Below are 17,462 nucleotides of genomic sequence, written 5' to 3'. Positions count from 1 at the left end.
GAGTAGATTTTTAAACTCGATTTTTTCGGAAACAGAGTCTCAAATGAAAAACTTTTATTCAATATTTTCGACTTATTTGTTGACATAGAATCAGCCCCTATTCGGTTGTACCAGTTACATGACACCCTGTATATCTAAATAATATTGATTTCTCCTTGCACGAAAATAGAAATGTTTGCACAGCTCATTTCTGCCTTCTCAAACAGTTGGAATAACACTAAATGTGGTATAAAAGAATGTATACATTAAATTTTATAATTTCTATTTATATTATGAATTTCTTACAAGTTAATGTAGAAATCGAAAATGTATCGTGAGCTGTAAAATTGTTCTCCAAAGATCTTTCTAAACTTGAAATACAATTGCCAATTGATTAAGTCGAATATTTAGCTAGCCGAAGCTTTTCATTTACTCGAAAAAGGAATATAAATTTTCGAAGCTCATTTCATGGGTAATAATATCCGCTGCAGTTTTATACCAGCCATTTATTATTCAGCAGCCTTAACACGCCACAGAGATTTTTAATTTTTATGCTCTCTTATCGTGAATAATAACGCTACTAACCGATGTATAACAATGTATATTATAACATACTTGTTATACGTAGCGACGGAAGGGGGTTGCTCTTCATGGGGCACTGCCATCTATAATTTTCGGTCGACGACCGCTCGCGATCGCATGTCAGAAGCCTCAAAATAATCTAATTTGCAACCGGCAGCCGGGGAACGCCAGGCTAGTGCAAAATGTACAGTTATAAATCAAAAGCGTGATCGATATCGCTGAAACGGAACCTAACACGGAACGCGCTTTTCGGAGTAACTTGCACGTGATTTAATACTAATTCCTCCGGTCTTGTGCCGGGACTGCAAAAATTTATCGTTTATGTAAATTCCGAGTCGGACGGTTCACCTAGTTTTTTCCTGTAACTCTGTGAAATTTCACTTTTTCAATGTGCAACAATAAACAATGAACATTTGAAAATAACTCGTTTCGATAAAAAAAATCCTTCATAAACTACTCTACAAAACTTTTTAACAATTTTTCTTTCTACTAAGCAATAACTCCTAGAAAAATTACCTACTACAGCTGACCCTCGATGTACGCGAGTCTCTTTTTCACACAATAAAGTAGAACACTATTCACGCGGTAGTTTTTACGAGCGATCTTAATTCACGCAACCTGAATACAGTAACACCTAATATAAGACTATTATTTCTTCTGTTTGGCTATATGAAAAATATGTATTCCTAAAACTTATACCAGCTCTTCCCAATATTTTATTCTCTCTTGCACCGACGGATACTATTTACACAATCTTCATTCACCTGAAACGAATCCACGGATTTTGCATAAATAGAGTCAGGTGTATTACAAACTGCTCCAGAAAACCCAAGAATTAGCCGCCCAAATAAACCTAAACCGTCAACTAACGTCAAATCGCCAATCTTCAAACCCCCAATTACCCTCGCAAGAAAAAAACACCTAGACCCAAGTACAAAGCCCATAATTTGCATAAAAATCCGCAGCCCAATCATTGGACTGCATTCCGCAACGAAAAAAAAACAACCAAAGCCGTTTCCGCGCAAAGCACGGGCGATTCGAGGGAAGAAACGAGGCTGTCCGCGGCACGAAACGTCTTCGTCTGTCGATCAACGACCCCCGTTGAACCCTGGGTATCATTAAACAAGCCCATGGCTCCGTGCCGGCGGCATAAATAATTTTACAAATTTTACCATCAGCTAATTCACCGAACGAACGACCGTTCTACCCCCGGTTGCACGAAGGAATTTCGGGCGTTCGAGTCCGGTGGCGTGCACCACGGAATCCCGCCGGTAATTCCGAGCAGGTTGTTATCGGGATCCTACGTCGACGGAATAGCCAAACGGACGTCCGGCCGACCGCGACGGGGGTTTCCAGGTACAGAGGAACGTTCCAACCCCTGCGCCTGGCGTAGGTAATTCATAGCCGGGCTTCGCGGCGATCGCGTTATCACGGTTTAACGCCCCGACCCCCGAATCCATTCCGAAAGCTTCACCTCCCAGCGGAAATTCCAGTCACACCGATCCACTTTTCCGGGAAGATTGTTAGGGCGTAGTTGAAAAGTATTCGGGGATTAGTTATACGACGGGAACACGGAGGGACGCAGCCGGGGAGTGGGTGGCTAACGAACACCAGGGGAATTGAAATCGGCAGGCGTTTATAATGAGATTCACCGTGCCGGTCGTGCGGAAATACGAATTTCGTGGGTTTTCGTCACAAAAACAGGTGCACGAGATGCGATGTGCCTCCGTGCAATGGGTGTTTTACGCTTTGAACCGTTCCAAATGGTTGATAAAGCAAATCGACCGTTTTATGTGCTCTTTATTTGAGATTCTTTTTTTCTTTTGAATGTGGGATTCTGAAATGGGAAGTGGGAAGAGTTAATGGGATATGTGGGAGATTTTTTGTTGGCAGAGATTGGTTTTGAGGTGATAGGATTGGGAAGTTCTTGTGAAATGTACGTGCTGTTTAGTGGATCGCGTTAACCTGTTAACTGTGGAATTTATTTTAAAAAGTCTCTCGTTTTACGCAATTAAATGGAAAAATGAAGTGTGCACTCGTAAAACGCAGGACGAATGCACATACGGTATATTTTAAAGAAAAACCAAAGTAGAACAAAGAAGAATTACGTGTTTATGTGAAACAGTAAATAATTAATCGTTGAAGAAATTAGTATTATTTGAAGCTTTAAGATGACGTGTATATTCGTCAAATGCAGTTAACTAGTTAAAGAAAGGAATGATGATATTAGGTCATGTAATATAGAATGTTGGATTTTTCTTAGTCATAACTGTTTGTACTCCTGTTGTTCATGTTCCTTTGTTTTTCATGTAATTTGTTAGACAGTTTCATTTTCAATTATCAGAGTAAACTTTGTAAAAATGTTTTTCCAAATTGTGTGTAAGAACTATTTCTAACATAATTTTTTGAAAACATGGACACTGTCAATGTTTGTAATTTTCTTATATGGGTACAAACCTCGAAATAATGTAGAAACCGTTGAAAATATAAACAAAGCATTCGGGAAAATATTACGAACGAAAATACAGTGCAGTGTTGATTTGCAAAATTTCGTTTCGGTGATGTTTCTTTGCGAAATGGGTCATGTTGCAAACCCGAAGCAGTAGTTTATAATGATGTCTTTAGAATTTATTAGTTTTAGACGTTCCGAATTTTTCAGAAAAGAAATATATTTATTAAAAACATCTCGGCAGAAGTGTATCGAATCAAATAGAGCATAATTTCATTAAAGAAACGTCTTAGAACATCAAATAAGGTTTCCTGTTTCCTGCAAAAACCGACATTTCATATTACACGACCTAATACATTGGCAAATGTGTCGATAACGTGTTTGACAATAATTTTTAAATGGGATTGTTTTGGAAATGAAATATCATGCGAAAGCGGTCGCTTAGATTGTATTTTAAAATTTCATTGTGGAATTACATTTGTAGAGTTGTACTTCAGGGTTTCAAGAGGAATTTAGGAAAGAATTTGTAATAAATATTGGAATCTTATTTAAATTGTGCTAGAAATATTCAATCTAAAACCAGATTATATTGTAATTTAGTACATTGGATATTAAACACTGGGAATTAAGGATCTTACAAGTAACAATGAATTGTTCAAGTAGGTATTTATTTTATGTCTATGCTCCAAAGAAACGTGTTATACGTTGCTGGTCAAATGCATGCTTCCAGGTTATTCGCCGCACGCTATAAATTCTCTTAGATCGCGAGTCGAATGATCCCTTCAGGATCGTACGTCATTAATCAGACTTGAGCATGATACCTACTTACGTGTTGGCGATGTATTATCGGTATCGGATCGATGGTTTAGTGAACCAAATGTCGGTCGACGACCTTTTTACTCGTATTAAGGAAATATGTTCTTTTTCTATCCAAACTTACATGAATGGAATGTGAACATTGTATTTTGATCAGAATATAGACAATGCTACAGAACGGCAACAAATTTTTAGTGTGATTATGAAAAAATATACATATATATTATGTATAATAAAATGCACATTGCTTGAATAAAAAACATACAAATATTTTTTCAGTTACATTTAATATTGAAGAATTGTAAATATAATTAATGTTCGTTAATATTAAATATTCCAAGAAAATCTTAAAAATTGAGTAGTGTATCTTTGAAGTTTTAAATAAATAACTAAAAGCGTAACGATAAGTTGTTATAGAATAAACGATGATCGTATTTGAGCAGAGAACGCCTCGATTTCAACAACGAAACGCGCGCAAAACTGGTACTTTCAAAGTACTACTTTTTCACGATCTTGTTACGCTTTCACCAACAAACTAATGAGAACGGAGTAGTTAGAAGATGAAATGATGACTCTTGCTGTTGTACCACGTTATTATTTACATAAATAGGCAAACGGTAACGAACTGTTCAACTTATCAAGACGCTGTATGGTATCAATTTGTACCCACCGACTGCCATTGATTCAAAGTAGTCAATATTTAAAGCTGACAGTAAAATATTGCTCGAAAGAGAAAATATTCGTGTCCGATGAACGAAGGAAAATGTACAATTTTTCATTCGTATGTTCGGAATGATCACGTCTAAATAGGTCGGACGATTTCTACGCTGACAATTAGATTAATCAATCCGGTGGTAGCAGTAGCTACCGCCGCAGGTCTATTCATTCAATTCCATCCCCGTAAGTAAGTTATTCTACCAGTAATTCCAAAGTGCCTGTCTTTCGTCAGGACACAGAATGATCCTTAAAGCAGGATCCCACAAAAAATGTTCCCATTCCAAACTGTGATCATTATCTATTATTAATTATCCCATCAAGAAGTGAATCGTACGAATCTAAATGCAATCATTCCGAAAACAGTTTTCCCAACTTTCTTGTTTTAATTTCACTACGCGAAACACATTAGAATAAATATTAGTACAGATATTAATGTGAATTCATTAAAAACATGCAAAATTGAAAGAAAATAATTATTAAAATAAATGTTTCATTGACATGCCATGAATATAAGAAGCTAAATAGAAAAATTGCAATTTTCAAAGTTTATAATTACCAAGGATTATGATGTTAACGTTAATTAGATAAAAACTAGACTTAATGTCGTTTTTTAATTAAAATCCTGCAACTCGGAACTCAACCACAATGCGGAGATAACATCATTGAAATCACGGCTCGATCGCTCAGCTGGTGGCAGGTGCAATACTTTCGGTATCGCACCGTGCGCATCGTAAATTATTTAATGTCGACGTGTCGTTCGTGGCGATCCACTGCGTTCGGGATTGCTTTCGAAATAACTTGGTGGTTTTCGAGGTTCCCCGTCGTATCTACTTCTCCCTTTCCCTCTGTTGCGCACGTTCGGTATTTACAATCGTCGTCCGGCGAATCTCTTGTCAAGTTGATAAATAGAAAAACGTCTCGTTCCAGTTTCGCCGCGATAAGTAACTGCACCCAGGGATTACGTAATAAATTCTGCCCCCCTGAGATAAATCCTTACGGAAAGGCTGATGCGGGGCATGCATTTTCGTTTCCGAAAGACGGAAAGCAGTTCCCGTCGCATGAATTCTGGTCAACACGATGCGAACTTTTGATACGGTGAGAAACAAACCACGACGGAATCGGAATCGATTCCAGTTCGACCATTGTATCCTATCGAATTAAAAAACCGAAGTTCCTTGTCACTTTTCCTTTATATTTCTTTATTATATGTTTCATTATTAAATCTTATCCATACTTCTAGTTCTGCCCTTAAAGTTTCTATTTTTTTTATTCGAAATAAATATTTGAAAGTTTAAGATACCACAATGAAAATCACTTAATGTCGATAGATTTTAACCATTTGCACTAGAAAGGTAACTTTTAGTAGCCACTTAATGCAATAGAGCAAAGTTACAAAGCTAGATGTTTAAATCTTTGTACTATAATTATTTTTTTGATTTGTTCTGTGCTAATTTCGTGTGTTCTGATTTCATTTCTCTGGTTTTTGTGTCTCATTGTAGGTATAAAGGAAGTTCTTGCAGTATTTAAGGTTTAGGTTTTTATTAACAAAAGGATTGTTCACAAAGAGTTTATAATATTAAAATTCTAATATTTAGTGTATTATTCTTTATATTTTTATAAAGTATAGTACTTTTTAAAACATTCTCCCACATGCAAAAATGGCTTCCTATCGCAAGTTTCACGGGAGTATGTTTCGCTTTGCACCTTTTGTTTTACGACTAAAGCACAACAAGCAGTCATTATGTTTGCCTCGAGGATTTGCTGTCATTGTATACAATTTACTATCTAACCGATTTTTAAGAGTTCTACGGAAAAATAGTTCTATCACACCAAAGGTGACTTCATAATGCAACGGGTTAATACTAAATTAGCCTATATTTCTCAATCTGTATGATTTCTCTCCAGGTTAATTCCAAAGAACATCACCTACCTCTCCTCAAAGAACCAACAAACATTCCCAACGAAAAACTTCCGAGTGAAAAACGAGCTAAATCCTCTAAAATCTAATCCCTTCATTATTCAACAATCCACGTTACATAATTCCGTTCATTTCCTCCATATCTACTTTCGAATCTTTCCGCCGCTCAAGTTACCTTACAGATACAGAACCGACAGTTCCAACGGAACGCTGAACAGCCAGGACTTCGTGACAACTGAATTTCCCCAGAAATCGAGTTAACATTCGTTTCCGTGGGCCACGGGGGCAAAGCATACACGCAATTAGCGTCTTCGCCGTTTGATCGTACAAAAGGTCGGCGCGCTAAAACCGGCCCAAAGGAGGTCTAACCAGCGCGAATCAATTTCCGGGTCCGAATGTCGGTTAATTAACAGCGCTTATCGGCTGGGACGCGTAGGTTACGTGGGTCCGATCTAATCTCCGCGTGATCGGTGAACGTTTATACGGCCGCTAAACACGGCAACGGTGGGGGATCCAGGGATCTAATCTCGGCTAAATCGAAGCACCTGCCGAGTGTAAGTCGGGTTCTGACGTCCCCGTCAAAGGGAACGAGCTACCTATAGCTTCTGGCAATCGCGGCTGCTTTGCCGGGTCGCCGGCGTTGACGACGGTTCCGCGGATATTACGAACACTTGAAACTCCGAGATTCGAGCCGCGATCGTTTCTCGCGACGCGAACGCGCGGATGAGCCTCTTCAAATAATTGAACGGCCGTTTGGCAGATATTAACTCCATCCCCTATGACTTATGTCTCAGCAATGCTCGATACAACTACTTTATCATTAATAATTTCTTAAAAGTAGACAAAATTTTAATGCTTACTCTGTGTCTACGTTAATCTTAATACTTTCGCTGACACAGGGACCGGAGCTTCAAAATGACTTGAAAACAATTATAATTCATAAGACAACTGATGTCGAATGAAAATGTTCAGTAGCGTAAATAACTAGATAATAGTATAACGTAAGAATTGTGGTAGCAAATAATTAATAATTGTTCTTTTTTATTTTTGCTACAAAGGAATAAGTGATACGTAAAACGCTGATGTTTTTCGTGACAGTCAACGTGTTAACCATTGATAATAAAAAAGTAACATTTCATGTATATTTAAGAAAAATATATAACACTTACATTTCTCAGATTCAGTTGAAAATCTTCGTCGCGTGTTTGACACGATATTGTAGGTCAAGGGGTTAAACGAATCCGAAAGTATTCTCGCTCCCGTTTATATAGTACTATACAGAGGATATTTCTTCATATGTTCTACGTTCTGGAGGGGTAAGTATAGTAAAGGGATCCACTTGCGATGAACATTGACACTCAATTTTCTTGTCATATATTTAGTAAAGAAATGATTAAATTATTTTAACCTTTCGCAACCGGAAGTTTTTCACTGGAAATATTTTAAGATTTTCTGATGACATAAATACGATATCTTTTGAAACTAACTCGAAGAGAAATTAGACATACATCTAGAAACAAAACTATTTTATTTCAATCTTTTCCTGTATGGAATCAAGTGGTAGGTGAGAGTTACCTCTCGACTGCATAATGTTAATTGTTATTTTTATATTTACTGTGCGCAGTGAATGAATAGTTATTGTGATAGTTATTTAGTTCATTCGATAGAATTCGATTTTTTGTCAGGGATTGCATTTGTGCTGTTAAGAATATGTTGACAATGGAAAAATTTTATAGTTTCGAGATAAATGTATTCACTTGTAATTTATGAAGTGACTAATATTGAAATATTACCGGCCGAGGGTGCTCCGAAGATAATGAAGCGAAGTTATAAGGAATAATAAATTCAAAAGCGTGGAAGAAAAGAACATCGATCTTCCCGGCCTCGATTCGTTCGTTCTTTCTTCATTCGTTTCCATACCATTAATTTTACACAGTGTTCTCTTAAGCGTGAACGGACATTCGAGGTTTTTCATTCTGTGACAAATCATCCTGCGCGCTATATGGACATTATTACGCGCTACCAACGAATGCAGCGTGTTGACGAGCGACGAATATAGGTTATTCGCCAAATGCGAACAGTAAAACACGCTACAATATAATAAAATCTTGAACAATTCTTTTACAAACTTTCAAATATTAGGTTAATTCAAAAGTTTTGACGTTTTTGCCTTTTAGATTCACATGGAGAGTGCAAGGCCTTCGGGTCACCGATTTCGTTGAAACTTTTCATATTGGTAGATTTGGTTCTCCTGTTTATGAATATATACCATTATATATTTTTTTATATAGTTAAGTCTTCTAGGAAATAAAGTAATTTTTTATTAACATTTAACGTGCACAAAATAGAATTAATTTAAATAAAAAAAAAATCGAAAAATATTTCCTTTCCTACGGGGAACCGAACCTTGGTCTATGGAGTACAATTCCAGAACGTTACCCTCACGCCATTATTCAATTTGATAATTATTCTAGTTAATACTGTACTTATTAGTGTGATAAATTTTTAATAACGAATATCTAAAAAACTATTGAGTATCTGCCCTTATAATGATATATATTCATAAACAGGAGAAGCAAATCTACCAATATGCAAAGTTTCAACGAAATCGGTGACCCGAAGGCCTTGCACTCTTCTTCTCAGTTTAGTAGCTCAACTGTTCACTAGTTAAACGAAAACTAAGTAAAAACAAAGAAAGCAGTGCCTTTTATACACGTTATAATAGTTTGAAAAGAGACGTTATTTGTTTCGAAGAAAACAATTGTTTTATTGAAACGTTTACTGCCACGATAATTTCGAGTGTTTTGTATATTACTTATCCTTTCATAACAAAGACAAATGACATTAGAATTAATTATTAATAATTTGGTATTATAGTTCTTAAGTTACACTATCATCTAATTTCTTAGGTTACTAAATATTTTTATCCGATATCAAGTTATTTACTATAATTGTTTTCAAAGAATGTCGAAGATCTAGCCATCAGTGACCACCATAACAGTCAACGTGTTACCACATAAAAAAGACGTTAAAATTTTTGCATAAACCCAATGTTACATACGGTAAGATTATAAATTGTGTAACTGGTACATGTTTGCTTGTAAATAAAATTAGTGCATTCAGCGATGTTCGCGGTAATGACAAATTCACCGTGGTACAGTCCCTAATAAATTTACGCGATTATGCGGCTCGCGGTATTTCATTGCTCAAGTTAGTTCATATTTAAACATGTAAATACATTAGTGGCAATATCACCGGCATTAACACTGTACCCCGCGGAATTCCACACTTAAATTGCACGGGGCGTTTATCAAACGCCGACAAAACCATCTACGCCATTACTTCCGAGCAATCTAACCGGCGATAAAGTGGACATTCTGGTTAACATTCTGAATTCATGAAAATTTAACATATCAAAATGACCAGAGAATTAACGCAATCTGAAATATCGTTCAAATTCTTCTGTCTCATTCAACAGTACTCTTACCATTTTATGCGCGTTATCGCTCGAAGGTATTCGATGACTAGATTAAAGAAATCGGTGCAATTCTAGATGACTATAAAAAACTTTGATAGACCAGAAATCGAATAAAATTTTATTTTCTACATTACTGGTTTCAGTAAAATAAAATGGAATTGTGTGAACTTTTAATGAACTTTCGCGTTTTACTAGTTTTCAAACATTTTTATACACTATAAATGTGTAAAAATTCATAGTATAATTACTATTAGGTCCTGTAATATGAAATATCGGATTTTTCTTACTCTAAAATGTTAGTACTCCTGTTGTTATTCTTTTGTTTTTCATATTACCTTTTAACACTGAAACTACTAAGTCAAATTGGGAACATATTATTTTGCGAACATACAAATTCGGGAGGCACGTTTGCGAAAAATTTTTAATTAGTTTTGTGTATTTGCACAGATACAAGACTAGGGCACTCTTCAAATCTCAAGGAACGTATTGTTCTAATTTTGATATAAAATTGGAAATTAGTCACTCTAATTGTTCGGTCATTTTAGCGTTAAACAATTTCATTGTCGATTATCAGAGTAACTTCTTGCAAACACGTTTTTTCGAATTGTGTGTAATAACTATATTTTGCATCCTTTTTTTGAAAACATGCACACGATCAACATTTGTGTAATTTTCTTTTATGAATTTAAACTTGGAAACAATGATGCGAAAACTGTTGAAAATACAAACAAAGCATTTGGGGACAATACTATAAATGAAAGAACAGTGCAGTGTTGATTTGCAAAATTTCGTTCCGGTAATATTTCTTTGCGAAATGAACCGCGTGGTAAACCGGAAACAGTAGTTTATAGTGATGTCGTTAAAATTTATTAATTTTAAACATTCCGAATTTTTCAGAAAAGGAATATATTTATTAGAAACACGTTGGCAAAAGTATGTCCATAAAATTCGACATTTCATATTACACGACTTATTAACACCTTTTTACTATAATATCCGTTTTCGTTCATTGTTGTCATTGATCTTTTTGCACCAAATTATCAGTTTCTTTACAGAATAAATGAATATTACATGAACAATGTGAATGTCAATCGGTTGCACTTGATTTAACGATCACGGTGAATCTTAGCACTTAAAGTTTAGCTAACGTTCTCGAGCACGATAAAACCAGAAACGTTCGGAGAATCCACGATTTCGAAATAATCCCAACAATGGCCGGCTCTTCCAGAAAGATTGACATTGCGCGATCCCGAACAATAACTTGACAAGGAAAGGGACAGATTTGAATGGTGAACGAAGTGAACAATACGCACAATATGTCGTCTCGATCGGATCAATATCCGGTAAAAGGCGAGTTATTTCAAACCGGTGCTCGTCCCGCGTTAAGTCCACGATCACGCGAAAAAAAAACTCTCGAACGGCAGCCATTGCAGTGTCGATAGTCAATTTTCACGTCCACAAATTGATCGAATTTTTGCAATCGTTAATTCCGACAAAAATATAGGATGACATTGAAATCATGATTCTCTCACTCCTGAAAATAAAAACTAATATTTATAATAGCACATTCGTAAAATTATTATTTGCAGATTCCAGTCTTGTCAATTTAACAAATTTCTCCATTAGTAAACCACAAATCCTTATTTTCAAAATCTCTTCAAGAAGTATATAGTAAGATCAAAGACAAACGTGTTTCAAGAAAATTATTAGATTTCAAACAAAGTCTTCTCAAAACTTTGCTGAATTGTTTCAGTGTCTGAATTCTCGAGTTTACGATAAACTCATAAAATCTGTAGTCCAAATATTCGGGACATAATTTATCGAGGAAAACGTTGAATGCCATGAGGGGTCATCGGTGACCCCCAACCAAATCGAATTATTATTGTTCACTCAATTAAACGATGATTATTTGAAAACGTTTCTATATTGTAAATAATGCTATCCAATGCAGTAATATTTATAAGAATAATAATGCAGTTCAATCAAGTGATTTAGTGTTATATTTTTTCCATGTTGTATATTTTTCTCTATGAAACCGTGCAGTATTCAACTTGTTAATATTTAGGTTTACGTATTACGCTGACTTTCCAATTGTGTATAAGAATAAGGGGAACAGGTGGTGAGTTTCCTTAGTAGTAAAGAATTCAGGGTGATGTAATGAAGACGCAATTCACATTTTATTTATACGCGTTCGAAGATATATTTTCGTCGCGCCACCCCATAGAATTACGACCAACAAGGTGACACCAGCCGCGTCGTGAAAGTTACCGTAACGCCTGAAATATGCAGCTGGTACAGTGACACTGCATAGAATAACGGGTAGAAAGTAATTGTTCGCGTCCCTAGCCCAATTCGCTGTATTAGGTCATCCGTCACACCAACAAGCGTCGTAAATTACGAACTGGCTACAGTTTTGGAAAATCCAAACGCGAACGGCCTCCAAAAAGAAAAAAAAGAAAGAAAGAAAAAAACAGCTCGCTGCCTCTTTTTCCCACATTCTAAACATTTATACAACACCATTCTATTTTTTCCTCAGCGTAAACAACTGATTCACTCGAGTTTTTTTTCTGTTTCACCTCGAATCTGCTCCGCCCAAATAAACGATCGAAGTTGAATAAAAAAAACAAACCCTCGGTCGCATCGTTTGGTTTGGAAATGGCTTTTAAATCGCGCACGCTTTATCGTAAATGTCGTACGCTACATTTTCTGTCGATTGAACCTGAAACTTTAGAAATGCAATGGTTTTTGTAACTGTTGATTGATTGCGTGTAAATAAAGCGAGTCCATAATTTGTATTTATGCATGTAACTTTAAAAATAATAAAATTCTGGATAAAAATGAATGATTTATATACGGAGCAAGAAGCAACGTTATGTGGAAAGTTTCCTAAGGAAATTGTAATTTTTGGAAAGTAATAATAATTGATGTCTATATTATATTATATTATATATAATGTTTATATTAAAAATTATTTTTCTAAACATGCTATTGTGACTAATTTACATTTTGTATGATTTTCAGAGAGCACGTTTCGAGTAACGCTGCAGAAAAGTAGTCGTGGACTCGGATTAAGCGTTTCCGGCGGAGGAACCGCCGGACCAGTTAGAGTAAAAAGACTGTTCCCTCAACAACCTGCGGCCTTGTCTAATAAACTTCAACCTGGTGATATTCTTCTTGCTGCTAATGGTATTCCTTTAACAGGCCTTACCAATTACGTAAGTTTGAACTTAAAATTTCTTTTATGGTGGAAAAGAGCATTTAAGAATTCCTGGTCGCATTGGTTATTGTCATATTAATGTAAATTTATTAATATTAAAATATAAAATATTAATAAAAATATTAATATTAATGTTAATAAGTTTATTCATAAGTTTATTAATGTTAATATTTAGAATCACATTTTCTTCCAATAAGTAATCACTTTTCACTATTCAATTTTTCAAACTAAAATTCTATGCTTGAAAATATTACCGATGAATTAACTCGCATTTAGACAAAGTGGTGACTTTCTACGTTGTGCCTCGTGCCGTTTTCCCTCATCCCTGCCTGGCCAACTTAACGCGATGAACTGGCCGCGACGAAATGCCGATTACTGTAGCTTCAAACGGTTTCTACAGGCTTGTCTTCTCTCGTGGCTCTTCCAGATTTGCATTTCATTAGCATAATGCAGCTACATCCGGAACTCGTAGCTAAGATAGACGCTCTCTTGCGTATAGTTGCTCGTTTGTCCCCCGAGAACCAAAGTGTAATATCAGTTTATGTAGTACACTCCCGGTCGTACTTTCCTGTAGGATAACACATCGATGGTAAATCTCGAAACTTGATGCGAAACTTTGCTAACTCTATTACGGTCTGAATTATGTAAATAATTTCGGACGCGCGCGATATTAACTTAACATTTACTATTGGGCCACGATGCTGCTTCAAACGTACGGATATGAAAATTTCTTTTAATAAATGTATTTCAACCATAACCGTCAAAAAGTAGAATGTAACATTCCCCGTGAATTTACCACAAAAATTTACAAAATGGAAGTTCTATAAACATTAAGAAAATCGTATAAGATCGTTTAAAAATTTCTCCAATTTAACATCTATGCTTACCAACCAATTAAATGAATCTAACAGACATAAACTTTAAATGGAACCGTAAAATTACATGTCTAGAATTGATAAAACATTGAATGAGAAAATAAAATGTTCAAAACCGTTGCTTAGGGATGAGAAGACAGAATTTTTAATTTCACTTGGATACAACTTGTTGCAGGAGGCCCTCGAAGTTCTACGAACGACACCCAGCACCGTTGAGTTGGTGGTGTGTCGTCTTCCGGGTGATACGAATGTCACTCCACCCGGTGCACCGCCGCCACCCCCGGCGAGACGCGAGCCGCCACCGCCTTTACGAATACTCAACCCCTTACCGCCGCTTCAAATCGAACCCTGTGGCGTAAGTAACCCATATCAAGAATCCCTGGTTGTTGCAAGCCCGAGTAGGGCACTCGAATTTCCTGGATCATTGATCCACTGAATTCCTCGATTTTCCACCCCCTTGCCAACTAATCCATAGATTGAAATTGAGATAGGCTGTCAGCGTTACCAACTACGTACTACCATTATGTGTGCACGGATAAGCAAAATATATTATTCCTGTACTCGTACAATGAACAGTTGATCAAGTTTCGTTCATCATAATATAAATTTATTATTTTTTTAATGGAAAAGGGTAGTTTTATATGCTTACTAGTCACTATGATTGAGTGGATGAGTTTGAGGAGAATTCGTTTCCAATTATCTCGCAGTTCTTGGCCAGCTAACTCAAGTGACTATGTGTATATGGTATACATAAAGCAATGATTAATGAATATACTATCTGTTACATCTAGATGCCCCCAGGAAAGATACAGAATCCAATCGAAGTTCGTTTACAATTTAGATTTCAGTATCTCCTAACTGACATGTAGCTTCTGACGCATTTGTAACAAAATCCCTTGCGTTTATATGCATCGTGTCTGCTGGAATTAGTCTTGACGTGTGTAACGTCAATGTAATCCAACGTTCTATTACGGAAATATTATTATTCTACCGTCTGTTCAATTTACAGACACAAAATTTAATTATAAGATTTCTGTTCAGAGAGCTTGATACTTTAATTTAAAACGCTGTTGTTAAATTACTGACATTTTTATCAAAATGAGTAATTCTGATATCAAATAATTTCATACCCTTATCTATCCAGTAATAATCCTTTTCCTTTGATTTAAAACCTTGTTAACGATTTAATTGTAATTAAAACACACGTTTTGAACAGTTGCGCAACCAGGTAAAACTTTAAACAAAACTATAACTCTATTAAGGAGTCAAGGAGAGCATTGAGGAATATATTATCGATTAAACAAGAATCTTTCGCGGTCTGTGACAGGAATTCGACATAGAAATGACGAAGGTCGGCGGCAGCCTGGGTTTCACTTTGAGAAAAGCGGATAGCAGCGCGCTGGGTCATTACGTGAGGGCATTAGTGCGAGAGCCGGCATTAAGCGACGGTCGTATTCGACCAGGGGACAAAATAGTCGCTGTTGACGGTGCACCATTGTCCCCCATGAGCCACGAAGAGGCCGTCCAATTGCTGCGACAATGTGGCCCGACTGTCAGGCTTCGATTGTACAGGGATCTGGCGCAAACTCCTGTCTCCGCGCTTTCACCTACCGAGCCCGATCACCCTCTCCGTCCACCACGAACAAGTTTGAGGTGCACTTTTTTCTTCTGATTAAGCCACTTCCAAGATTCCACTGGAAAAATCGCTTCCCAATGCATTATTCATCTCAACCTCACTATTGATACCATCAAATTGCGAGAGCTCTCACTTGGCTTACAATTGATCCATCGAACTACCGACTAGCTTACTCTTATCTTTGTCAGATAGAAATCGACAGTGAATACAAGTTTCTGAAATGAATACATCGTCTCCTAACTAATCTACGAATTACTGTTAAATTATAGAGAGTATTCTTGTAATTTTCACCAAAACATTTCAAAGACTTTTAGAATCCGGTGTCTTTAATATTAAAAATGCATGTAATTGCTCCAAGCGACGATTAAATAACTTGTTTTAAGCTACCACGTTGACAGACGATACATTTGAATTCGAAATATGAAATGCAGAAATATTGTTTCAGACAAGAGGCGGTAGACATGCTCTGCGATTTAGCGGTTCGAAAACTATCTCCAGGAACCTCAAGCGGTTCAAGTTGCAAGCAATCCCCCGGAGCGTCGTGCAATTCCCCGAGAAGACTCCGGCGTCTTGCCACCCGCACGCCTACCGAAAACGATCAAGGTATTCCTTATAAACGATTCGAAAGATACGCAATTTCCCAATTTCAAATTTCTCCGGTATTTTTGGAGACGTTCAACCAGGCGTAACATTCCTGCAAATAGCTACCCACCAAAATATCCCATCGAAATCCTAGAACATCGGTCCGATGTTCCCCTTATTAGACAAGACCAGACGATAGGCCAGATGTAGAGGTCGATATCAATCGTTGCAGAAGCCTCGGAGAAGCAGCTGAGCGTGAACACCGCGTCGACGGCCAGCCAGGCGGAGACATCCGACTCCGACCAGTGCTCGATCAGAACGCAGATAACGAATTCCCAACCGAACACACCTGGAACGGACATAATCGATCCGCCGCCGCTTTACGACGTCTGCGACTCGAGCGATTCCTCGAAGACACCGGCGCGGCCGAGTTTCCTTGACTTGTCGGCGCCCCAGGGGAAGCCTCATTTCCAGTTCTGCAGTCTGAACTCGGATCTGGAGTATTCCGGAGATGACGCGGTCCCAGCCGCGGATGAACAGGCGTCTTCGGCGGCGGCCGACTACGACAGAAGAGAAGTCACCGTGTTGTCCAGCGATGATCACGACAACGATCTGCCTTCGGAGCCGGCCTCAATGCCGCCGGTGCTATCGGCCAGCACCTCGAGCTCGGCCGCATTCAGCTACAAGAACCCAGCTTACCAGAGCGCCAATCCGGCCTGCGGCGCCGGTATCGACGCCGCCGCGAAAAATAAGGCTACCCACTCCAGCGACCAGGACATACCAGGTTATTCAATATTTTCGTTCCGTAACGATGCGTCCTACGATTGTTAAACTCCCCCCCCCCCCCCTCCCGGTAATCCAATTTCCGATCGTGCCCGCCCACGATATTCGGGTCGACAGGCCGTGGATTATCAGACAACGGACGAGTTTTCTGCAACAAAATCCAGAGTTTCGAGGACTCTAGATTGGTTTCCATTTATCTACTGGACTTTCATGGTCAATGATCTCTGCACTTTCTACGCATCGTCCTAGATGTGTTCCGCGGCTTTCTGAATGGGATTTTCTGTCCTCGATGATGGAGATGAACCAGTAATTTGGGTTTGATTGAATGATGCCGCGTCGATGCTGGACTATTGCGTTAATTTTGTGATTATGATGGGAACTAAGTGATGAATGGATATGTGGCGAGGATGTATCGATTCTGGAGGATTTT

General features: G+C 37.6%; 1 protein-coding gene across 6 annotated transcripts in view; it reads left to right on the top strand.

The window, feature by feature from the left end:
- LOC116427857 (uncharacterized) overlaps positions 1 to 17,462 on the top strand; it is a 165,027-nt gene that overhangs the window by 145,325 nt on the left and 2,240 nt on the right. For all 6 annotated transcript variants that reach the window (XM_076370786.1, XM_076370789.1, XM_076370790.1 and 3 more), the window contains 5 exons: positions 12,961 to 13,154; positions 14,207 to 14,386; positions 15,359 to 15,684; positions 16,113 to 16,270; positions 16,482 to 17,033. In XM_076370786.1, coding sequence (XP_076226901.1) covers positions 12,961 to 13,154; positions 14,207 to 14,386; positions 15,359 to 15,684; positions 16,113 to 16,270; positions 16,482 to 17,033 — 1,410 coding nt within the window. The remainder of the gene's footprint in view (positions 1 to 12,960; positions 13,155 to 14,206; positions 14,387 to 15,358; positions 15,685 to 16,112; positions 16,271 to 16,481; positions 17,034 to 17,462) is intronic.

Source organism: Nomia melanderi, chromosome 9 (assembly GCF_051020985.1).
Source record: "Nomia melanderi isolate GNS246 chromosome 9, iyNomMela1, whole genome shotgun sequence".
Taxonomy (NCBI): Eukaryota; Metazoa; Arthropoda; class Insecta; order Hymenoptera; family Halictidae; genus Nomia; species Nomia melanderi.
This window is presented reverse-complemented; position numbering and strand designations above follow the sequence as displayed.